The sequence below is a fragment of the Microcaecilia unicolor genome, chromosome 10 (genome assembly GCF_901765095.1).
Source record: "Microcaecilia unicolor chromosome 10, aMicUni1.1, whole genome shotgun sequence".
Lineage (NCBI taxonomy): Eukaryota > Metazoa > Chordata > Amphibia > Gymnophiona > Siphonopidae > Microcaecilia > Microcaecilia unicolor.
Genome location: NC_044040.1, coordinates 80,636,905 through 80,656,780, shown reverse-complemented (window position 1 = coordinate 80,656,780; position 19,876 = coordinate 80,636,905). Strand labels below are relative to the sequence as shown.

Here is a 19,876-nt window from a genome sequence, read left to right as displayed (position 1 = left end):
GAGAAGCAGCAGCAGCCGGACAGAATTTCTACTGGCATCTGCGGGTGGCAATGGGGTTTGATGCGCTGGGGGGGTTGTTGATGTACTTCGGGTGGGGGGGATGGTGTCTTTGATGTGCTGGGGGGGATTGGGTGATGCACCGAGGGGGGGGGGGGTTCTGTGGTACTGTGCTTGTAGTTTTTTGATGCGCTGCTCCCTGCCACTTGCTCCGAAGTGGCAGGGAGCGGCACACTGACAGCCGATTCCCAGGCAGAGGGAGGAGTAGGGAAACATGCTGTTTCCCTATTCCTCCCCCTGCCTGGGAATCAGCTGTTAGTGACGTCATCCTGGCTACGGAGCCTAGCTCAGCAACTCCAGGAGCCACGGACACAGGCAGTCCCACATTAGAACGCTGGTGGTGAGAATTATTATATAGGATTTGTTACATTTGTATCCCACATTTTCCCACCTTTTTGCAGGCTCAATGTGGCTTACATATATCCGTTAACGGATTTAGCCGATTCTGGTCTGAACAAATACAAGATATAATGAATACAAGGTGATGTTTTGGTAGAATGAGGTGCATGTATAGTAGGTATAATTGAGGGGAACTTAAAGTTATAAAACAATGCTTACAGTTAATGTATCAAAAACCATTTAAATTACAACAGATTTGGCCATATTCAATATATTTTCTCCTGATTTATATGCTAGAGACAAAAAAAGATCAGTATAACTTTAAAATGATTTCTGCTACTTACATATGTACATAATGTTTAAAAAAAAAATTGAAGCCAATTTGAACATATACAATGCATGAACTGATTCTGTGAAATATGTAGCTGTGCAAAAGTTTTACATAAGGTCTCCCCCTCCCCACCTCCAATAAAATGTCATAAGGCAAATATCAATAGATATTCAGCCACTTACACAGGAAGTAGGCAACCGCTGCTCTGAAGTGTATAGATTGAAAAGGGATATCAGTTCCCCTGCAGTGGCATTGGCTCTCTTTCTCCATTTCAGCCCCCTTTCCTCTGTCTTCCCCCTAATCAAACAGCAATGACACTAGCCACATGGCTTGCTGGCCAATATTTCCTGATGCTACCCAGGCACAGATGGCAGACGATTCCAATGACATGTGCCCTGATGGCCAGAGTGGTCTATTCATCTTTTGCGGCAGAGCCAGAAGAAATGTGAAGAGGGAAAAGCAGTATCATTTGAGCTATACTGCCCATGCCTTCTACACATAATCTCCCTGAAGAGAATGGCAGAAGTATCTTGGCTTGCTTGGCAAGGGTTCTGTGATAGGGTAGTAATAGATTGTCTTTTCTACTATACTTTTCCATTGTACTATACTCCTATTGTAGTGAAATGTTTACATCCAATTCACAGGGGAGGGTGGCTAGAAGGAGAGTTGAAAAGCTTTGACAGAGATAGCCTTGGTAACAAATGAGTGGAAGGACCATGAGGTACAGTACCAAATGGGCCTGGCAAAGATAGCTAAGAAAGCACTCACAGACTCATACATGTCAGCTAACTGTGAGCCAGTGATCTGTGTGCATCAGGTGAGGCTCAGCAAAGGATTTCAAATATTGAATATGATGTTATTGTGGTGATGTGTGTACTTAAAAAAAACAAACAAAACACTGAGCAATGGGCAGGTGGGCCCCAAGGCTCTTTCTGTGGGGAGAAAGGAGAATAACTAGACCATAAATGGGCTTGAGCAGCCAGATTATTAAATGCCTGAAAAAAGGAAAGGCTGCAGACAGTATTAGCCATTCTAAAATGTTTTGTATGTCCTGGTGTGTGTCCTTGGGGGAAAAAGAGTGGTGGCAAACGAGGTTGAGAGAAATTAGGCACCCATTGTAGTGCTTTAGACATAAGACCACACAAGGAGCTTCCGTGGTGCTCTGATATTTACAGACATGCTTAATTTTCATAACACAAGATGTGTTTTGTATTCCTAATAGCTCAATGTCTGGAGTTTGTTAATTTAGCAAGAAGTTAACATGCCCCTACCATGACCCCCCAAAATAAAAAAAAGTAATGAATATCACCACACACTAAAATGCTGGCAATATAAGCTAAGAAAATGGCAGACTTTTAAAAACCTAAGACACGATGAAGTTAGGTCAGTTTTAAACAACAGCCCTAAGCATTCAATGCAAGAATCTAGGTAACAATACCCTTAAACGTAATATACATATTGGTTTACAATTCCCATGAAAAACAATAAGCTGATGCACTTAGAATTTAAAGTTTTCTAAGTCACCCCAAGAAACATTGCTTCTTGGGATGACTGCTTTTCCTGAGCATAGTAAGAATAGAAAAGTACATTATGACTGATTATGTTTTGCATAATTTATGACTTTAGTGCCTAACTTCTTTGTGTTATTTCCTCTGTTAGAAAAATGTTTACGATTTGCAGTGTTATAAGACCAGGCACTGAAATGTAACAAAAAAAAAAAAATTGAAAGGCAGACATTTTAAGATGGTCCTAAGTCTTTCAACAAGCCACCGCTCCAACAATGTTCTTTGTTCCTGCTACTTGCCGAAAAATGATCTGCAGAGCACTAAAAACAATTTACAGTATTCAAAAGTGGCACAGATGAATTTATTTCCTGGCGCAAACTGAGGCTAGTGTCCTAAATTTGGGTTCCAGTTGATTTAAAAAGTCAAGCCTGTCATCTTCTCCTCGTAGCTCACTGCAGCAGCCCACGGAGCCAGCCAAAGATCCTCTTCCCTCATAATTGTAAGGAACTACATAGTCATCAGCAGGCTGATGTTCTTCAACTTGCCCATACTAATACACCTTTCCATTAATATGAGACTGCATGAAACTGTGCCATTCTGAATATGCATATCTTCCTTGATCCATTTGCTGCCCTGGTCTGACAGTCAAGGTGTTATGTCTTTCCTTAAAATATTCTGTAGTTTGAGTTTGATTCATAGCTGATGTTATGACCTGCTGTGTCTCTTTTGTGTCTCCTTGTCCACTACGATTAGAGTTTATAACCTGGATGGGGATCTTTACATTTGGATCCATTAGTTCCTCTCCTGGTGCCTTGTATTTGACACGATTAAGGTCGCTTGAGCTAAGTCATCAGGAAAGCCAGCTTTGCCATGTTTATTTGCAGCAGAACCACACAGACATGCAAGCAAGGCACATAGATGTGCTAAGAGCACTAATGCTGCCAGTATCATCGCAAGGATAGCTCAAACACCCAGGCTAACATTTCTTGTTGCACGATGACCAGCAGCACAATTGAGGCCATCAGGGCAGTCACATACATCAATTTTAACAGAGTGGGTTCTTCCATGGCCTTGTTGATCAAGTATCAGAATAGGAACATCAAACATTGTACCTGAAATGTCACCAATTCTTATAAGGCGCACAGATGTGTCACTCAGCTGTTGTATCTGCCACTGTTTTTGAATATCCGGATTATTGGTGGTATCCAAACTAAATTTTAAAGGGGTAGAATTGGGAGACGCATCAGCATCCTTTGCATGTACCTCTGCATAATTTTTGCCGTTCACACAGATAAACCCATCATTTTGCATAATCTCTGGCTGATTGTCATTGACATCCACCAGTTGGATGACCAGTGTCCCAGTGCCTGTCTTTCCACTGTCATCAATTGCAAGCACTGTAACATTGTAGTAATCATGCTGCATTACATCACCAACTGCACACTTAAAGAAAATTGCACATCCCTAAGACTTTGAAAAATACGAGAAGGAACACATACTTACCTGAGAGGGTTTGAGGGTAGTTCTGGTGACAGATAACCTGAATGATACAAATTTAACACAAAGAATCGATTCTTATGGAAAGGAAAATGGGAAATATTAAAAAAATTGATAAAATTACCTTAAATGGTTAAATATATAGGAAAAGTAGATACTTATCTGATGCCCTTGTTCTTGAACAAGCGGTGTTGAGAAGACAAATCCTGAGCAAGAAATTGTTAGTTCTGTTAAATAAAAACTTGTTGTTGTTGAAAATTGAATGAAAATTAATTCTGCATTTAGGAAACAATGCATTTAGGGTTTGTTGTGCACTTTAATTAAAGCACTTTATACCAGTTTTAATGTAGCTATGAAGTGTTTAAACCGTACTTATATTTTTAATCACAAATAGGTTTTAAATATATTTATTGAATCTACTTGTGCAATAAAGTTTATTTAATGAGACTCTGTGTGTATTGTAAACTGATTTAAACCTGTGAAAGGTTCAGGTAACTGTTCACCACACTAAACACTTTCTTTGTGTCACCCTTCGGTGGTTGTAGAAAGAGAAAACCCAACCGTGACTTGAGAAAAATCTCAGTAGTAATTACATCCTGCCACCACCGGGGGCACTACAGTAGTGCATTGTACTTCTATGATCATCTTGGACAAAGAACACCAAGAAGGACATGGTGAGGAAGATATGACTGCATTCACCATACACAGTTCTGATACATGCATGTGTGGAGGTGGCAGCTGCCATCTGTCTGCTAGTGTGTACACTGTACAAGAGAGGAATCAGTGATGAGGGGGATAATTATGTAATGATGACATGTTACACATGTTTGAGGGATGTAGAGTACTACAGTGTGTGCTTTTCCTATGTCAGCTCTAGGGTCTGAAGAAGAAGGCCCACAAAGCTCCAATGGGAGCAACCCCAACTTCTGCCTAGTGTCCCTGAGAACCTCCAGGCCCTGGCAGGTGAGGCCATGAGCACTTTCACATTTTCAATGTTCCACCACGAAAGCGGTGTATTTGCCCCCCACCCCACCCAACAACCCTTCCTTGGTATCATGATTACAGAAGTTGCTAACCAGTGACAAGCTTTGTGCGAGGAGGAAAAACACATTCTAGATCCAACTCACCCATTATGATCACATGTAACAAGGGTGCCCTGATAAGTATGGCCATCAGAGTCTGTCCATGAATGGTGTGAAGGGATGTGTTTGTATGGGAGGGGTCTGCTACTCTGGTACCATCCTATGAGGGTATGTAACAGGCCCGCCCACAGGTCCGCATCATAGTAGGCAATGGTGGTGTGATTCCATGTCACTTGTGCTGCAGACCTAATATGTACAAAAAATATCCATTAAATACACATGTCAGTAACGTCATCAATGGATGTAGCTACTGTACATTTGCATCAACCATGCAACTAGGTGACACATGGATGCCCGACCCTCACCACCTGCACCCAGGTTGCTAGCATCCTGTGCTGTGATACATCCCAAAAAGGCAGTGAGAATACAGGTACATTTCGTTGGTGGACCACAATGGAGGGTGTTGGAACTGCGATCCACTGCACCTCCACCTCCATCACTATCTGGAATGAGGTATCGATCCAACATGCAAAGGAAGAGTAGGGGATGACTCAACGACCTCCAGCAGGCAGGCAGACAAAAAACTCACACCCCAGTGGACAGAGACCATAGAAAGGCCCTGGAGTCCTTAACAGGGTCTTTCTATGGTCATTAACAACAGCTATCACGCTAAGCATATAAAGCAATCTGCTGCCTGAGGCGAGGGCTGAGATACCACCTGAGGCAAGTCTGAGATGGTGCCGCCTCCTAGTCATGATCTGGCATCTCCCCCTTCCTTCTTCAACCCCCCCCCCCCCCCAAGCCTACCTTTGTTTTCCAAAAGATGGCAGCGATTCCCATTGGCTTCCCTGCTGCCGGCACCGGCCTCTTCCGTCTACTACAGCCCACCTCTGAGGAAACAGGAAGTTATGTCAGAGGCAGGATGCACTAGAGAGAAGAGGCAGGTGCCAGTAGCAGGGCAGCCAATGGGAATCGCTGCTGCCACCACCATCTTTTAATAAACAAAGGTAGGCTCAGGGAAAGGGACTGAAGAAGAAAGAGGGAAGGTACCAGACTGCAGCCTGTATGGAAGGATATGTCACTCCTGGAAGACTGCCACCTGAGGCCCCTGCACAGAAATCGCTAGCGCAGCTTTATAAAAGAGGCCCTAAGTCCATGAAAACTTTTATAAACCATAGATGCTATTTTAAAATGAAGACATGACTCCACTTTAAGCCACTGTAATTTGTTCAAAAGTGGAGTCACTTCATGAAACTTTCCTACCATAAAAATCAAGCTTGCAGATGTATTTTGCAGTAGTTGCAATTTTAATGTAATAGAACAGTACAAGGAATTGCAATAGTCCAAATGAGGGATGAAAACTTGCAGGGTTTAAAGATGATCTCACAGCTCTTAAATAATGTAAATTAAGACATTTAAAGAGATTAAAACTAAAATAAACCATAGTCTTTAGAATTCTCCTACTAAGAAAGCATATAGCATTAAACTAAAAAAAAGGTCTGTGGATATTTTTCTTACCAACACATATTATTCCCTTAAAGGCAACAGTGTTATCATTTCAGTTGAGACTGATAACTGAATTAAGATATGGTTGGAACTTTACATTACAGAATCTAATACAAACATAAATCACCTCTTGCTGCTCTGGTAATGGAGACTCACTGTTGGAAAATGAATATCCCTAAGAAAGTCAGCTGTTCAATCATTTATCATTTATCGTTTAATAAAATGTACTAATCTGCCTTTATCACTAAAGCAAATCAGGGCGGAGTACAATACAACAAGATTCAAATGTAAATTGGAAAAGGAATGCCATAACAATAAAGGACAGCGAAACATTCACCCAAGAGTTTTATACTGGCTGTGATTAGGTCTCCTGTACAGAAAGACCTCATAAAAGCAAAAAGGAACACAATTAAACTTTCCTAGGAAGAAAGCCTGAATTCACATTACGCAGTATACAGTCCAGGCACCAAACAAAACCTCAGCATTTTCCTCCCTTGATTAATTATGAAACTCTAATTGGAAGAAAAGGAAAACTAGATAAGTCTTCAGAGAGCATCCCTTCTTTTTCTCTTACTTACAAGCAAAACAGACAAGCATTTATTTGAAATGTTCTAGGTTGCACCAGGGCCAGATTTAAGACTGATGTTCTAAGGCAGCAACAGAGAACACAATAGGGATAATTAACTTTTGACATTAAAACCATGCACATGTATTTTGCTTGTCATTATTCTGTAAATGATGTTTTAACATGGCCTTTATGCCAGCTTACTAAAAAGAACCAAAAGTCTGTTTATTTTCCAGCAGAATCTAGTGAAAAGGAATCCTGACTCTCAGTTCTTTGCTATCTCTATTGAACCACCCAGAAAATGACAGGAGAGGTCAATGATGGTGCTAAAGGAAGAAATAGGCTGAGTGAGGAATCACAAATCCCTGTAAGGCAGTGGTTCTTGAGCAGTCCTTGAGGGTGCAGTCAACCAGGATATCCACCATGAATATGGATGAGCAGGAGAGTGATCTGGGTCCCTGGACAATGAGGACCATTAGACACCCCCCCCCCCCCCCCCCCACACCAACATTTTCCTTTGTTCCTGCAGCTAAATTGGCTGTCTGCCACTGACACAGGAACTTCCCTCTGCTGTGGCCCGCGCTTGTGGAGGAAGGAAGTGATGTCAGAAAAGGTGAGCATCAGCAGCAGATGGCCAATTTAGCTGTCGGTAACCCTGCCTATGAAGGGGAGGTTTGGGGACAGGAACGCAGGAGTGGGAGGAGACGGGGCATCCCGGTCTGGGTTCTGGAGGAAAAAGAAGGACGTCCTACATCGGGCACATGGGAGGTGAAGCACTGGGCCCCCCACAGCCCTGGACCCTCAGGCATTGCCCAGTTGCCCATATGGTCAGTCCACCCCTGTGCAGATCTCTCTCATGTGGATATCCTGAAAATGGGAGTGGCTGGGTATGTCTTCAGTACTAAATAACACTCTCATCCTTCCTGTCTTCTGTGGATAACACTCTCATCCTTCCTGTCTCTTTAGTTCGTAACCTTGGGGTCATCTTCGACTCCTCCCTCTCCTTCTGTGCACATATTCAGCAGACTGCTAAAACCTGTCGTTTCTTTCTCTATAATATCAGCAAAATTCGCCCTTTCCTTTCATAGCACACTACCAGAACCCTCATCCACACTCTTATCACCTCTCGCTTAGACTATTGCAACTTGGTTCTTACAGGTCTCCCACTTAGCCATCTCTCTCCTCTTCAATCTGTTCAAAATTCTGCTGTACGACTAATATTCCGCCAGTGTCGTTATGCTCATATTAGCCCTCTCCTCAAGTCACTTCACTGGCTTCCTATCCGTTTCCGTATACAGTTCAAACTCCTCTTATTGACCTATAAGTGCATTCACTCTGCAGCTCCTCAGTACCTCTCCACTCTCATCTCTCCCTACATTCCTCCCCAGGAACCAGGGGCGTATCTGCGTGGGGCCACAGGGGCCTGGGCCTCCGCAGATTTCGCCCTGGACCCCCCTACTGCCGCCGTGGGTACCTTTGCTGGCGGGAGACCCCAACCCCCACCAGCCAAGGTCCGCTTCCTCCTGCCGCTGCGAGGTTTTTTAAGTTCATCGGGATTCGTCCTCTGTCACTCTGTGCTGCTGTTCAAAGAAGCTGCTAGCTGAATGCAGTTTCGGACTGAGTCTGACGTCGCTGCTTCACGTTGTACATGAGTCTGCTGTCTTCAAATCTAAGCTAAAAGCCCACCTTTTTGATGCTGCTTTTAACTCTAACCCTTATTCACTTTTTTCAGAACCCTTATTTTATCATCCTCACTTTAATATTCCCTTATCTCTTCTTTGTTCTGTCTGTCTGTCCTAATTAGATTGTAAACTCTGTCGAGCAGGGACTGTCTCTTCATGTTCAAGTGTACAGCGCTGTGTACGTCTAGTAGCACTTTAGAAATGATTAGTAGTAGTAGTATTAAATTGAGAGCTCCTGCTATAAGGGGCAATGATGATCTGAGAACCATTTTATTCTAGACAAAATGTTTGTGTATTTAGAATAGTGATCTTTTTTTTATCACTCATGGAACCCCATTGTGACTCTTGTCTCAAAAAGGCACATTTTGTATAGTTTGTAATCTTAACATTCTCCATATTTCTAATTCATTTTTAACTCCAGTTCTGTGAGTGTCAAACCGAAATGCATGCACTTTCCATACATGAGGGTATGCGTCATCAGAGAAAGGCTCAGGCTGTTTTGCCAATGGATAATGCTCTTCAAACTGTGTGCCCGGTATAGTATTAGCATTTTGATGTGCAGAAACCGAGAGTCCCTCTTCAAAGTCGTAGTAAAGAAAAACATTTTAATGGCTGCTGCCTTGTTCCAGAATCGTACGTAGACAAAGAAAGTTGAAGAGAGACCAGACGCACAAAATTCTCAAAGCTGCTTTCATGACACGAGAAACTATCCCAAAGCAATCTCCTGCTCTGCTATACTACTTGTTCCCATGGATTACAATGAAATTCGCAACGATGACCTTGTGGAACATCCTCCCCGTCTTCCCAATCCACACATGTACACCCACATACCTATATCCCAGTCTCATCCTTAAAGCAGTTTGGGCAGATTTGATATTATCTCTGGGTCTTTGGGAAATAAAGGTGCAATAATCGGATCACGAGCTAGGGGAGACATAAGGAGACAGGGTGGGGAGGGGACAACAGGGGGAGGCAGCGATGCAACGAAAAAAAAATCACGAACGTAATCGAAATGGGCTTGGCACCCAGCAATGATCAACCACTGAAATTTGAGAGCCTCTTTAAAAAAAAAAAAAAGACAGAAAGCATGACAAATAAATCCTGGAGGGGACCTGCCTTTTTATTTGTTCGTCATCCTCCTCTCCCAACTATTACTTTTTCTTCAACTCCAAGGAGCTCAGAGTGGAGGTCAGGGGCTGCAGCACCGAGCTCTTGGCCATGCACTTTGCGGACGATCCCAGCTACTCCAGGAGAGCCTCGGCTTCCTGGAACTGCAGCAGCGGGTGCGGAAAGGGGACCTCGCAGCCCGGGCAAGAGAACGCCAGCGTCACGGTCGCCCCGCAGTACAACACCACCGCTCTCCTGGACAGGAACGAAGAACTGGCCAAGATCGAGATTGCGGTGCTGGCTGTCACCTTCCTGGCCGCCGTGGTGGGCAACTCCAGCGTGCTGCTGGCTCTGTACCGGACGAAGAAGAAGATGTCCCGCATGCACCTGTTCATCAAACACCTCAGCCTGGCTGACCTGGTGGTGGCCTTTTTCCAGGTGTTGCCACAGCTGTGCTGGGAGATCACTTACCGCTTCCACGGTCCGGACTTCCTGTGCCGGGTAGTGAAGCACCTGCAGGTCTTCGGCATGTTCGCCTCGGCTTATATGCTGGTGATGATGACCGCCGATCGCTACATCGCCATTTGCCACCCTCTGAAGACCTTGCAGCAGCCCACCAAGAGGTCTTACGTGATGATCGGCGGCACCTGGCTACTGAGCTTCCTCCTCAGCACCCCACAGTACTTCATCTTCTCCCTCAGCGAGGTGCACCAGGGCTCCGGAGTCTATGACTGCTGGGCCACCTTCATCATGCCCTGGGGCCCCCGGGCATATGTCACCTGGATCACCACCGGCATCTTCATCCTTCCTGTCCTCATCCTCACCGTCTGCTACGGCTTCATCTGCTACAACATCTGGAAGAACATCCAGTGCAAAACCAAGAAGGAGGAGGCAGTAGAGCAAGGGGGCAAAGGCTGCCACAGAGGACTGCTCTCCACCAGTGTCAACAGCGTGAAGACCATCTCCCGGGCCAAGATTCGGACGGTGAAAATGACCTTTGTCATCGTTACTGCCTATATCATTTGCTGGGCGCCTTACTTCACCGTCCAGATGTGGTCTGTATGGGATAAGAAGTTGGACTGGATCGGTAAGTGAAAGGTAGAAGGAAGAAATCATTCTTCCCTAGCGTTTTATGTTTTGTAGGATCTGTGGGTTGTAGGATGATGAGAATTCTGGGGACATGAGATCAGATCGATTTAGTTAACTACACTGAATATCAAACCTAATTTTGTACTCAATGAATTATCTGAACGGATATCTGATTCCTTAATGTCTTGATCTTTGATTGTCTTTTAACTTTTGAAACATTCCAATTATAGCATAGTGCTCGTTGAATGTATAAAAATGGATTTTTTTTTCACTTTGGGAACTTGCTGATCCTATGAAATCAATGCCCCCCCCCCCCCCCCCCCCCCCCCCCCCCAGTTCTCTTCTGAACCTTTGATTTTTTTTTCCTGCGGCTAAATCCGATGGAAATAAGGTTTCCCTGATTGCAAATTATAACGGTTGCCTTTTCCAAATCGCACTAGAAATATCAGCGTGAAGAATTAATTCTATTATTATGATTTCTGCCAGTTCTCTGTTGAATGTTGTAATTAAATACAGGATTGGATTTGGTCAAACTGATGGATTTTGGGGCAGAAATTTTATATGAAATCAAAGTTGATTAAAAGAGAACAAATAACGAGTTCATAGAAAATCTGGCTTGGTGGGGTTTATCTTTTGAAGGGGGTGAGGGAAGGCATTTCCCCCACCTCCCACCCACCAGGACTAAATCAGAAAACTGTAGGCAACCTAGAGGACTATCTATGCTGTGATCATTCAAAATTAAAGCAGATATGCAGTATTAAGAAATAGCAAGCTAATGTTCTCCTCAAGCTTTAGGATATCTGGGTCTTTTCCTATAGCATTTGCAGCTATTCATGTAAAACCCAAATTATGCCTTCTTGATTTCACATTTGCATTTTCTCTTTATTGAGTGGTGATGGCTTAGAAAATTGTTATTAAGGTGATCCAATAGCCAGGGCTGGCATTAGGAGGGGGAGAAACAGGGGCCCCACAGCACCAGGGAGCACCCCCTCTCCCCGTGGGCACCGCCCTGTCTTTCTCTTCTCCACCCATATCCAATGTCTCCCTCACCTTCACAGACTATCTTTAAAATGTATTGTTCTTCACAGGGGGTCACTGGTGAGGCAGAAATTCTGATATGCTACCCATGACCTCCTCAGTGCCTGTTCACCCTCTGATGCAACTTCCTGTTTCCACCTAGCCGAGAAGGCTGTGGGCAGCATATCAGAGTTACCACCACGCCAACAACCCCCTGCAAAGAACAATGCATTAAAGGTAGTCTAGGAAGGTGAGGGAGATGTCAGATGGGGTTGGAGAGAAGGGAAACACATGACAGTCCACAACAAAGGCCCCCTGGAGCAGCTGTTTTTAAAGTAGACAGGGGAAGGTTTCAAAGAGAGGGAGAAATATCAGACCAGGGTATGGGGAGGTAAAGGGGAAGAAATGATGGGCCTCAAAACAGAGGAGAGGGAGAGAGAGATGGTAGACAATGGGATGGAGTAAGTAAACAGAAAGGGAGAGATGGTGGACTTGGGAGTGTTATAGAGGGAGGGAGAGATGCTGGATGGAAGGGCAATTGGGAAGAGAAACCTGGGATGGAAGAGTTGGACCTGGGGATGGATGAGAGAAAGAGGGAAATACTGAACAATGGGATGGAGCAAAAAAGAGAAACTGGGACCAAGATCAGGGCCGTGCCTAGGTTCTCTGGTGCCCCCCTGCAGACTATCAGTTGGCGCCCCCCCCCCTCCGTCTAGCAGAGCAGGAACAGAAGGGAGCAGGCAAGTAAGCCGGACCTCAGGAAAAAATAGCACTGTATGTATCCCTCATTGATAAGTCTCTGACTCTAAAGTTTAGCAATTTCATTAAAGCAAAATGTATTTTCATAACACTTCAAAGATTTCCAACTCAAAATAGGAATGCTAATTCAAAATGTGAGCAAAGTCCTCTTAGTTTCCAAAGATTCTTTTTCTAATCTCCTTTGCACCAAAGGATATAATTCAGATCAAACATTTGTCTCTGATCAACTATCTCAGATCAAATATTTATTTCAGCTCAAATATTAAGGTTTCCTTGCTTACAGTCACTTAAATCTACCTAGCCTTTATATAGTTTATAGGATTTAAACACTCTTAAACTGAAATTCACCCTTTTCTATTCTTCATAAACTTCAAGTAATCCTGAAATATTCAGATCCTTTTTCACTAGAGAAACCTCAAACTTCAATCTCCACCAACCTCTTTTCATTCATATTTTCTCATTTACCACATAATCTGGCAGTCTTTTATAATTTCAGTCAACACACACAGGAACTCACAGCTGCATGTCTCTCTTGGCCAGACCAACGGTCAGTTGCTGTCTCACTCTGTTCCCTTCCTGGCAGATTTCTAACAGAAGCTGATCATCCAATCAGAGAGCTCTATTTGAATGCAGATTAACATACAGACACTGTAATGGGAATTTTTAGTGAAAAACACTAGATAAACCCTTCGATTTTGGACCAAACTTCACACTTTTGATCAGAGCCATGCCCTAACATTAAGGCTGTAAACACTTCCATCATTTTTTATTCATAAATATACAAATGAGAACCTCCCCAAAATGGGCTAATTTGCATATGATTTAAACAAATCTGAGCATATGACAACCAAGTACAGACTCCCAGCACCTGAATTCTGCAATTAGATTTAATACAAATACTTTTAAAACTTATTTTTAGCACTTTTAAAATTTCAGGTTCTCTTTAATTTGAATGCTGTGCAAGCTCTGAAGCTCACCCTGAGTGAGGAGTTAGCCCCAAACCACAGCATATATAGCAATTTGGTTGCATTTTCTCAAGTAACTTGAAGAGCCTGCCTGCCTCAGTGAATACTACTGCATTGCTTTCACTTCCTGTTTGCCATGAAAAGGAGGGCAGGGGCAATCGCAACTTCAGGTAAAAGATTTTGCAAGTGAGTGGAAGGCAGGGACCGCACCCCTCAAAGGCAGGCGCCCCCCTGCCTTGCTTACCCCGCTTGCCACACGCCCTGACCAAGATGATGGAAAGCAGAATGTCTAGACAACAAAGGTAGAAAAAAGTGTTTTATTTTGAATTTAATAACTGGAATATATTAGCTTTGGAATATGTGCATCACAGATGTTTTTGTATTGTATTCAGTGGTATGGACAGACATCTGATTGGGAGAGAGGCTTGAGCCCAAAATGGGTGGACACCAAATATTCTCCCCACCCAAATGAAAAATATAAATACCTGAGCTGGCAGGGATCCCCAAGCCCTGACAACTGAAGACTTCTTCCTCTGGACCAGCAGGCAGAAAACTCCAAGCTCTGCAGCTAATGGCAGTGCTGCCCCTCCCCTACCATGCATGTTCAGTTTTTATGCATTCGTGAAAGCCAAGCAGGCGGGCGGGCGGGGGGGGGGGCAGCTCTAAAAAACTGCTGTGTTTGCAGAACTTGGAGAGTTCTGGTCACTGGACCCACCAGCCACAGCAAGGGAGATCTTAATTTTTAGAGGAGCCTAAGCCCAAAATGGGAGCCCAGCTCACACCCTCCTGGCTATGCCACTGATTGTGTTCAGTACAAAATGAAGTGAATTTCTGGTTTTATTTCTCCAGTGTTGCGGTTCTTGACGAGTTTAACTTCTTCGGGTTCACAGTTTAGTTTGGGTGTTCATATTTGTATTTCTAATTTGTGATCCCTTGTTCTGTATTTGGTGAAGGTCTGTCTGAGTTTTGTGTTATGTGTGGTAATAATGGTGAGTGGGGAGACTGGGGAGGGGCAAGGAGATTGGGCACCTCCTCCTTAATTTCTGCCCTGGGTCCCAGCATGTTTAACACCGGTCCTGCCATTGCTACCGATGACTGATCAAGAAGTTCACTTTAGTTCTGCTCCAATAGATAAAACTCACTTTGTTCTTGACAACTCTTTTAACAAGGGGGTTCTGGTAGTACAACTTAATCAGTAACAATGACAGCAGCTGAACAGAACTGTTAAAAGCACTGCAAGTCTTGCGTAAGCATGGCCGTTAAGAGGGGATCGGGGGACAAAATTCCGCCTCCAAGGGGGGGGGCTCCCAATGCCAGCAAGCTTCTTCCTGCCTGCCTGCCTGCTTCTAGGTCTGTCTCTCTCCTGCTCCTGTGTGCCATGACCCAAATGACTGTATTAACGTGATAACCCGGGTGACCTGGGTTATCACATTAATGCAATCATCCGGGTCCCAGCACACAGGAGCAGGAGATGACAGACCGAGGGAGGAGCAGTCAGACCATCAAAACACCTTGAGTCAGACACAGGAAGGGAAGAGGGTGAGCAGGGGTGGTGGCCTGAATGTGGGGGGCAGCCTGAGTGTGGAGGGTGCGGTGCAGTGGCCTAGGTGGGAGAACAGTGGTCCTGCCCTGGACACGGCTGTGTCTCTCGGTGGCCCTGTGTGTAAGCTTTGGACTTGAAAGATTGTGGGCTGAAGATTCTTTGCCAAATTGGATTTTGTAATGGTAGAGGAGAAATTACAAGACAAAACATAGCTTTAAAACAAGAACATAAAGTACATTGACTTTATATATAACATTCTTGCAAAGAAAAAAATCAGTTCTTGCCAAAAGGTGCAGAATGGTAAATGACATCCTAGAAAGAGTGTAGTATCTGATGATCCCATTCAGTAGAATAACCTACTATTAACTTGGTATAGATAAATTGTGCAAAAACTTTGAAATCCATTTTTTTCCAATTTGCAGTCATAGTTGTTAGATATATGCAATTGCACAAATATGTCATCATTTTGAGATTTTCAACACCATTACCTAGTGAGAAAATGAATAAATAATAAGATTTAAGTAATTTTATAACATGGAAAAAAAAGTTCCAAAAATATTTAGTGCTAGTTCTTTCTGGATTTTTCTCATGTTAGAGCTTCACCCTTTCATTCATATATAGTAACTGGACTGTTTCCGTAATTACCTTTGGGCCCTGTTTACTAAGCTGTGCTGTAGGCACGCTAGTGTTTTTAGCACGCACTAAAAACACTAGTGCACCTTAGTAAACAGGGCCCTTAATCCTCAGAACATATCTAGCCAGTCTGGGTTTTCAGGATCTGCATATAATAAGAAAACTGAGGGATCCTTTTACTAAGATGCGCTGAAAAATGAACTGTGGTAGTGTAGGCACGTGTTGTGGATGCGCGCAGATCCATTTTTCAGGGCACCTGTAAAAAAGACCTTTTTTAAAATGTTGGTGAAAATAAAAATTGGCGCACGCCCATTTTGGGTCCCAGACCTTACCGCCAGCCATTGACTTAGCTGTAAGGTCTCTCATGTTAACTGTGCAATAATCACCTACGCACATCAAGTCAGAGTTACCGCCCGATTTTTGCCGCACGCCAGAAAATAAAATATATTTTCTGGCGCACATAGCGGACACACATCAAAAATGAAATTACTGCACAAGCCACGTGGTATCCGGGCGGTAATTCCAAATTGACGCACATTCGGCGCATATAGGCCCTTACACAGCTTAGTAAAAGGGCCCCTGACTGACTAGGAGTGGACCAAGAACTGGGTTGAGAATCCCTGCTTTAGTAGACCATCCTTGCTAGACACAGACATTGGTTCTCAGCATTAGCGTAGCCAGAGTTTAATTTTTAGATGGGCCTGGAGGTGGACTGGGTGGACACAGGCCTCGCATTTCCTCTCCACCCGCTGCCACCCCCCCCCCCCCCCGCCGCCACCGCCACCGCTGCATTTCCTCTCCATCCACCCGCTGCCGCATTTCCTCTCCATCCACTACCCCCCTCCCCCCCCATGACAGCCCCCTGCACATGGTCAGTTCTGGTCATTTTACTGACCTGAAGCGCTGTTCTCCCTCCAGCACCGGTGATTCCCATAGCCAGCCTCCTGCCAGCGCGCGTTGTCAGAGCCTCTTCTCAGGCATGTCCCACCTACTCTGCAACTTCCTGTTTTCCGCAAAGGTGGGACGCAGGAAGTCGCAGAGTAGGCGGGACGTGCCTGAGAAGAGGCCCCGACGACGTGTGCTGGCAGAAGGCTGGCTATGGGAATCACCGATGCTGGAGGGAGAACGGCGCTTCAGGGCAGTAAAAGTGAGCAGACTACGCGGACGGGGAGAGTGGGCAGAAGAGGCTGGGCTGGCCTGGAGCAAAAGTGGCTGTGCCTGGGCCCATCCAGGCCCACCCGTGGTTACGCCCTGGTTTTCAGCCCACCCTCAGGGCACACCCAGTCAGTCAGGATATCCACAAAGAATATGCATGAGATAGCTTTGCATGCACTTTATTTTAAAGGCAAAATAGTAACATATTCAAACCTGGAAGATCTAGGTTTTCTATAAAGCTTTTCATTGTGAACTGCTTTGTGGTTTTAGCAGTATACAAATATGTTATGATATATAATTTCTCTTTAATATTTGTAGGTGTTGTTTCTTATGTCTATAATTTAAAGGCTCAAATGGAGTAATAAATTTACAGAGTGATTGTATTTTAATTTTCACAATTACAACTAATGTAACATAATTTTTTGGAACTTTTTATGTTTTGTAGATTCTGAAAACACTGTGTTAACAGTCACTGCCCTATTAGGCTGCCTGAATAGTTGCTGTAATCCATGGATATATATGTTCTTTAGCGGCCACCTCCTTCAAGACTTTGTACAAAGTTTTCTTTGCTGCCGAAGAATACAACAAACATTGAGTAAAGAGGATTCTGATAGCAGTAGTAGAAGGCAAACTTCTTTCACCAGGATCAACAACCGAAGTCCAACAAACAGTTTGGACACTTGGAAAGAGTCTCCCAAATCAACCAGATCCATGAAATTCCTCACAATCCAAACCTGTGACAATGGCTTTCAAGAAGACAATCGCTACAGTGCAATACGATTGCATTTCCTGTCACTCTGAATGATAGTCTTGCACTTTAACTGGTCACAGCCACTAGTAATTATGTACATAAAACCTACTAATACAGTACAAAGCATGTACAGCTCAGCTGGCTTCTAAGTAGTTAGTGGTGTGGCTTGCTTCCTTAAGAGGAATAAACTCTTGACTCATTCTTCCTTGGCTACCATGGACTAGAGAGATCACAATAGTTCATTTTCCATTGAAAGATAAATTAGTGGTCAAAGGATTATGGTATGAGGAAATATTTCTTTACTAAGAGGATGGTAGCTGCCTCAAATATCCTACAAGTCCAGCTGGTTGTAACTTTAAAAAAAAAAAAGACAGAATTCAAGCATGCTTCATGTACTTACTGGTGAAGGTAGGAAGAGCAGGGCCAGGGGAGATGTACTACTACTAATAATGGGGTAGATATTCAGATTGCAGGCAGTCTAGTGGCATTCCTTGGTCGGCTGCCACCTGGGGCAGATTGCCACTGTGCACCTCCCCCCAGGTGCAGCGTCATCCGTCCTCCCCGGGTGCAGCACGACACCCCCCCCCCCAGGTGCAGCATGACACCCACCCCAGGTCCAGGACGACCCCCCCCCCCCAGAACATCACCTCCAAGCCCCTTCCTGGGTGCATTCTTCTTGGCTGCTGGAGTAGTGGGAGCAGCCGTGCGGCTGTCGACTCCGCTGGTTCCCTGCTCCCTCTGCTCCCTCTGCTCTGGAACAGGAAGTAACAGCAGAGGGAGCAGGGAACTGGCAGAGCCGACAGCCACACGGCTGCTCCCTGCACCTCTCCTGCAGCATGCACCCGGGGCGGATCACCCCGCACTCAGTACACTACTGAGGCAGTCAGAAGTTTTTAAGCCACTTAAAGCTGACTGCCTTTGAGCTGGATTAACTCCAGATATTCAATGCCAGGTCATTTCTGGGCTCTGGCTTTTGAACATCTGGGTTTGTGTGAACGCTCAGAAATTAACTGGGCACTGGCCGATATTCAAACCAGTGCCCAGTTAGCTTTCTGGATAAAGTTAGGACAGAGTTTTGGCTATCTTGCCTTTATCTGTGTACTGAATATCATTTCTAACCAGTTAAGGTTCGGCTACACCCCCAGATCACCCCGGTCACAGAGAACATTCAGAGGCACTAACCACTTAATTGCCGTTGAATATTCCCAGATAGCCAGCTCAGCGGGGCTTAACCAGACCGGAGCCTTCTGCCTGGTTAAACGCTTTTGAATATCAGACCCAATATCCTAGCATTTTGAATTGCATGATAATCATTAAGGGGCCCTTTTATAAAGGTGCAGTAGGCTCTGAGCGCATGCAGCATGTGCCAAAATAAGGCTAATGCCAGGCCCATACCGCTGGGCCAAATTATTCTTTTATTTCCTACCACCTGCAGCATTTCCGGTATCAATCGGCAGTTGGCGCATGCCAACCACTCACCTCATATGTAGTGCATGAGCCCTTACCACTAGATCAATGGGTGGCATTAAGGGCTCAGGCTGTAAATAGGCACACGCTGGTTTCCATTTTACCACAGGCCCTTTTCCTGCACCATTAAAAAAGCCCTTTTTCCCAGATGCAGTTAAAACTGGCCTGACGTGCGCCCAAAACACACACCCACACTACCACAAGCCACTTTTTGCCACAGCTTAGTAAAAGGACCCCTAAATGAATCATTAAAAAACTTGAAAAAAATTTTATTTAAAAAAAGAGGAGTTTTTAAGACCAATGATTGACAGTGCGCTGGCAAACAAGTTTGCAGACATGACCAGCTGAAGATCTCTGAGGTCTTTTCTCCTCTAAAAAAAGAAAAAAATGTGAGCACATTGTGCCGATAGAGAAGAAGGCCTGTATACACATTGAAATTAGCCTGGCTATACTGCAATATTTCATACTTTTTTATGCACACGTGTATTATTGCATATTGGTGTGTGGTGGTTCGAATAATAATAGTAACAACAACAACACATTTTGACTTGAGCTCTTGCAGTAATACTGATTGGATTCCCCAAATACTTGGACATTTTACATTTAAAAGACAAAAACAAACAAACAAAGAAAACTCACTAACCTAATTAGGACACATACATACATAGCTATCTCTATGATTCACAAGTTCTTGGGTAGGAGCCATATTAATGGAGTTAAAAGCTGTCAACACTGGCTGTGATGTGTCATACATAATGTAGTAATAATAATACTTTATATGAACATACACCTTTCCATTTGGAAGGGCATTCTATAACTGGCATTC

The 19,876-nt window shown here is 44.2% G+C and overlaps 1 protein-coding gene and 1 pseudogene across 1 annotated transcript; one reads left to right on the top strand and one right to left on the bottom strand.

Moving 5' to 3' along the window:
- Positions 1-2,569: 2,569 nt before the first annotated feature.
- Positions 2,570-3,657, bottom strand: LOC115478311 (annotated as a pseudogene).
- Positions 3,658-9,764: 6,107 nt separating this feature from the next.
- On the top strand, positions 9,765-18,106 carry AVPR1A (arginine vasopressin receptor 1A). Its single transcript, XM_030216458.1, has 2 exons — positions 9,765-10,758; positions 17,278-18,106. The coding sequence occupies exons 1-2, from the start codon at positions 9,783-9,785 to the stop codon at positions 17,631-17,633; spliced, it is 1,332 nt and encodes a 443-aa protein (XP_030072318.1). The 5' UTR covers positions 9,765-9,782; the 3' UTR covers positions 17,634-18,106.
- The last annotated feature ends 1,770 nt before the right edge of the window (positions 18,107-19,876 follow it).

What these genes read in the sequence shown, in the direction of transcription:
- AVPR1A (XM_030216458.1), top strand. Translation starts at nt 9,783, where the DNA reads ATGCACTTTGCGGACGATCCCAGCTACTCCAGGAGAGCCTCGGCTTCC. An exon ending in TAAGAAGTTGGACTGGATCG is followed by an intron (nt 10,759 to 17,277) that starts GTAAGTGAAAGG and finishes TATGTTTTGTAG; the next exon opens with ATTCTGAAAACACTGTGTTA.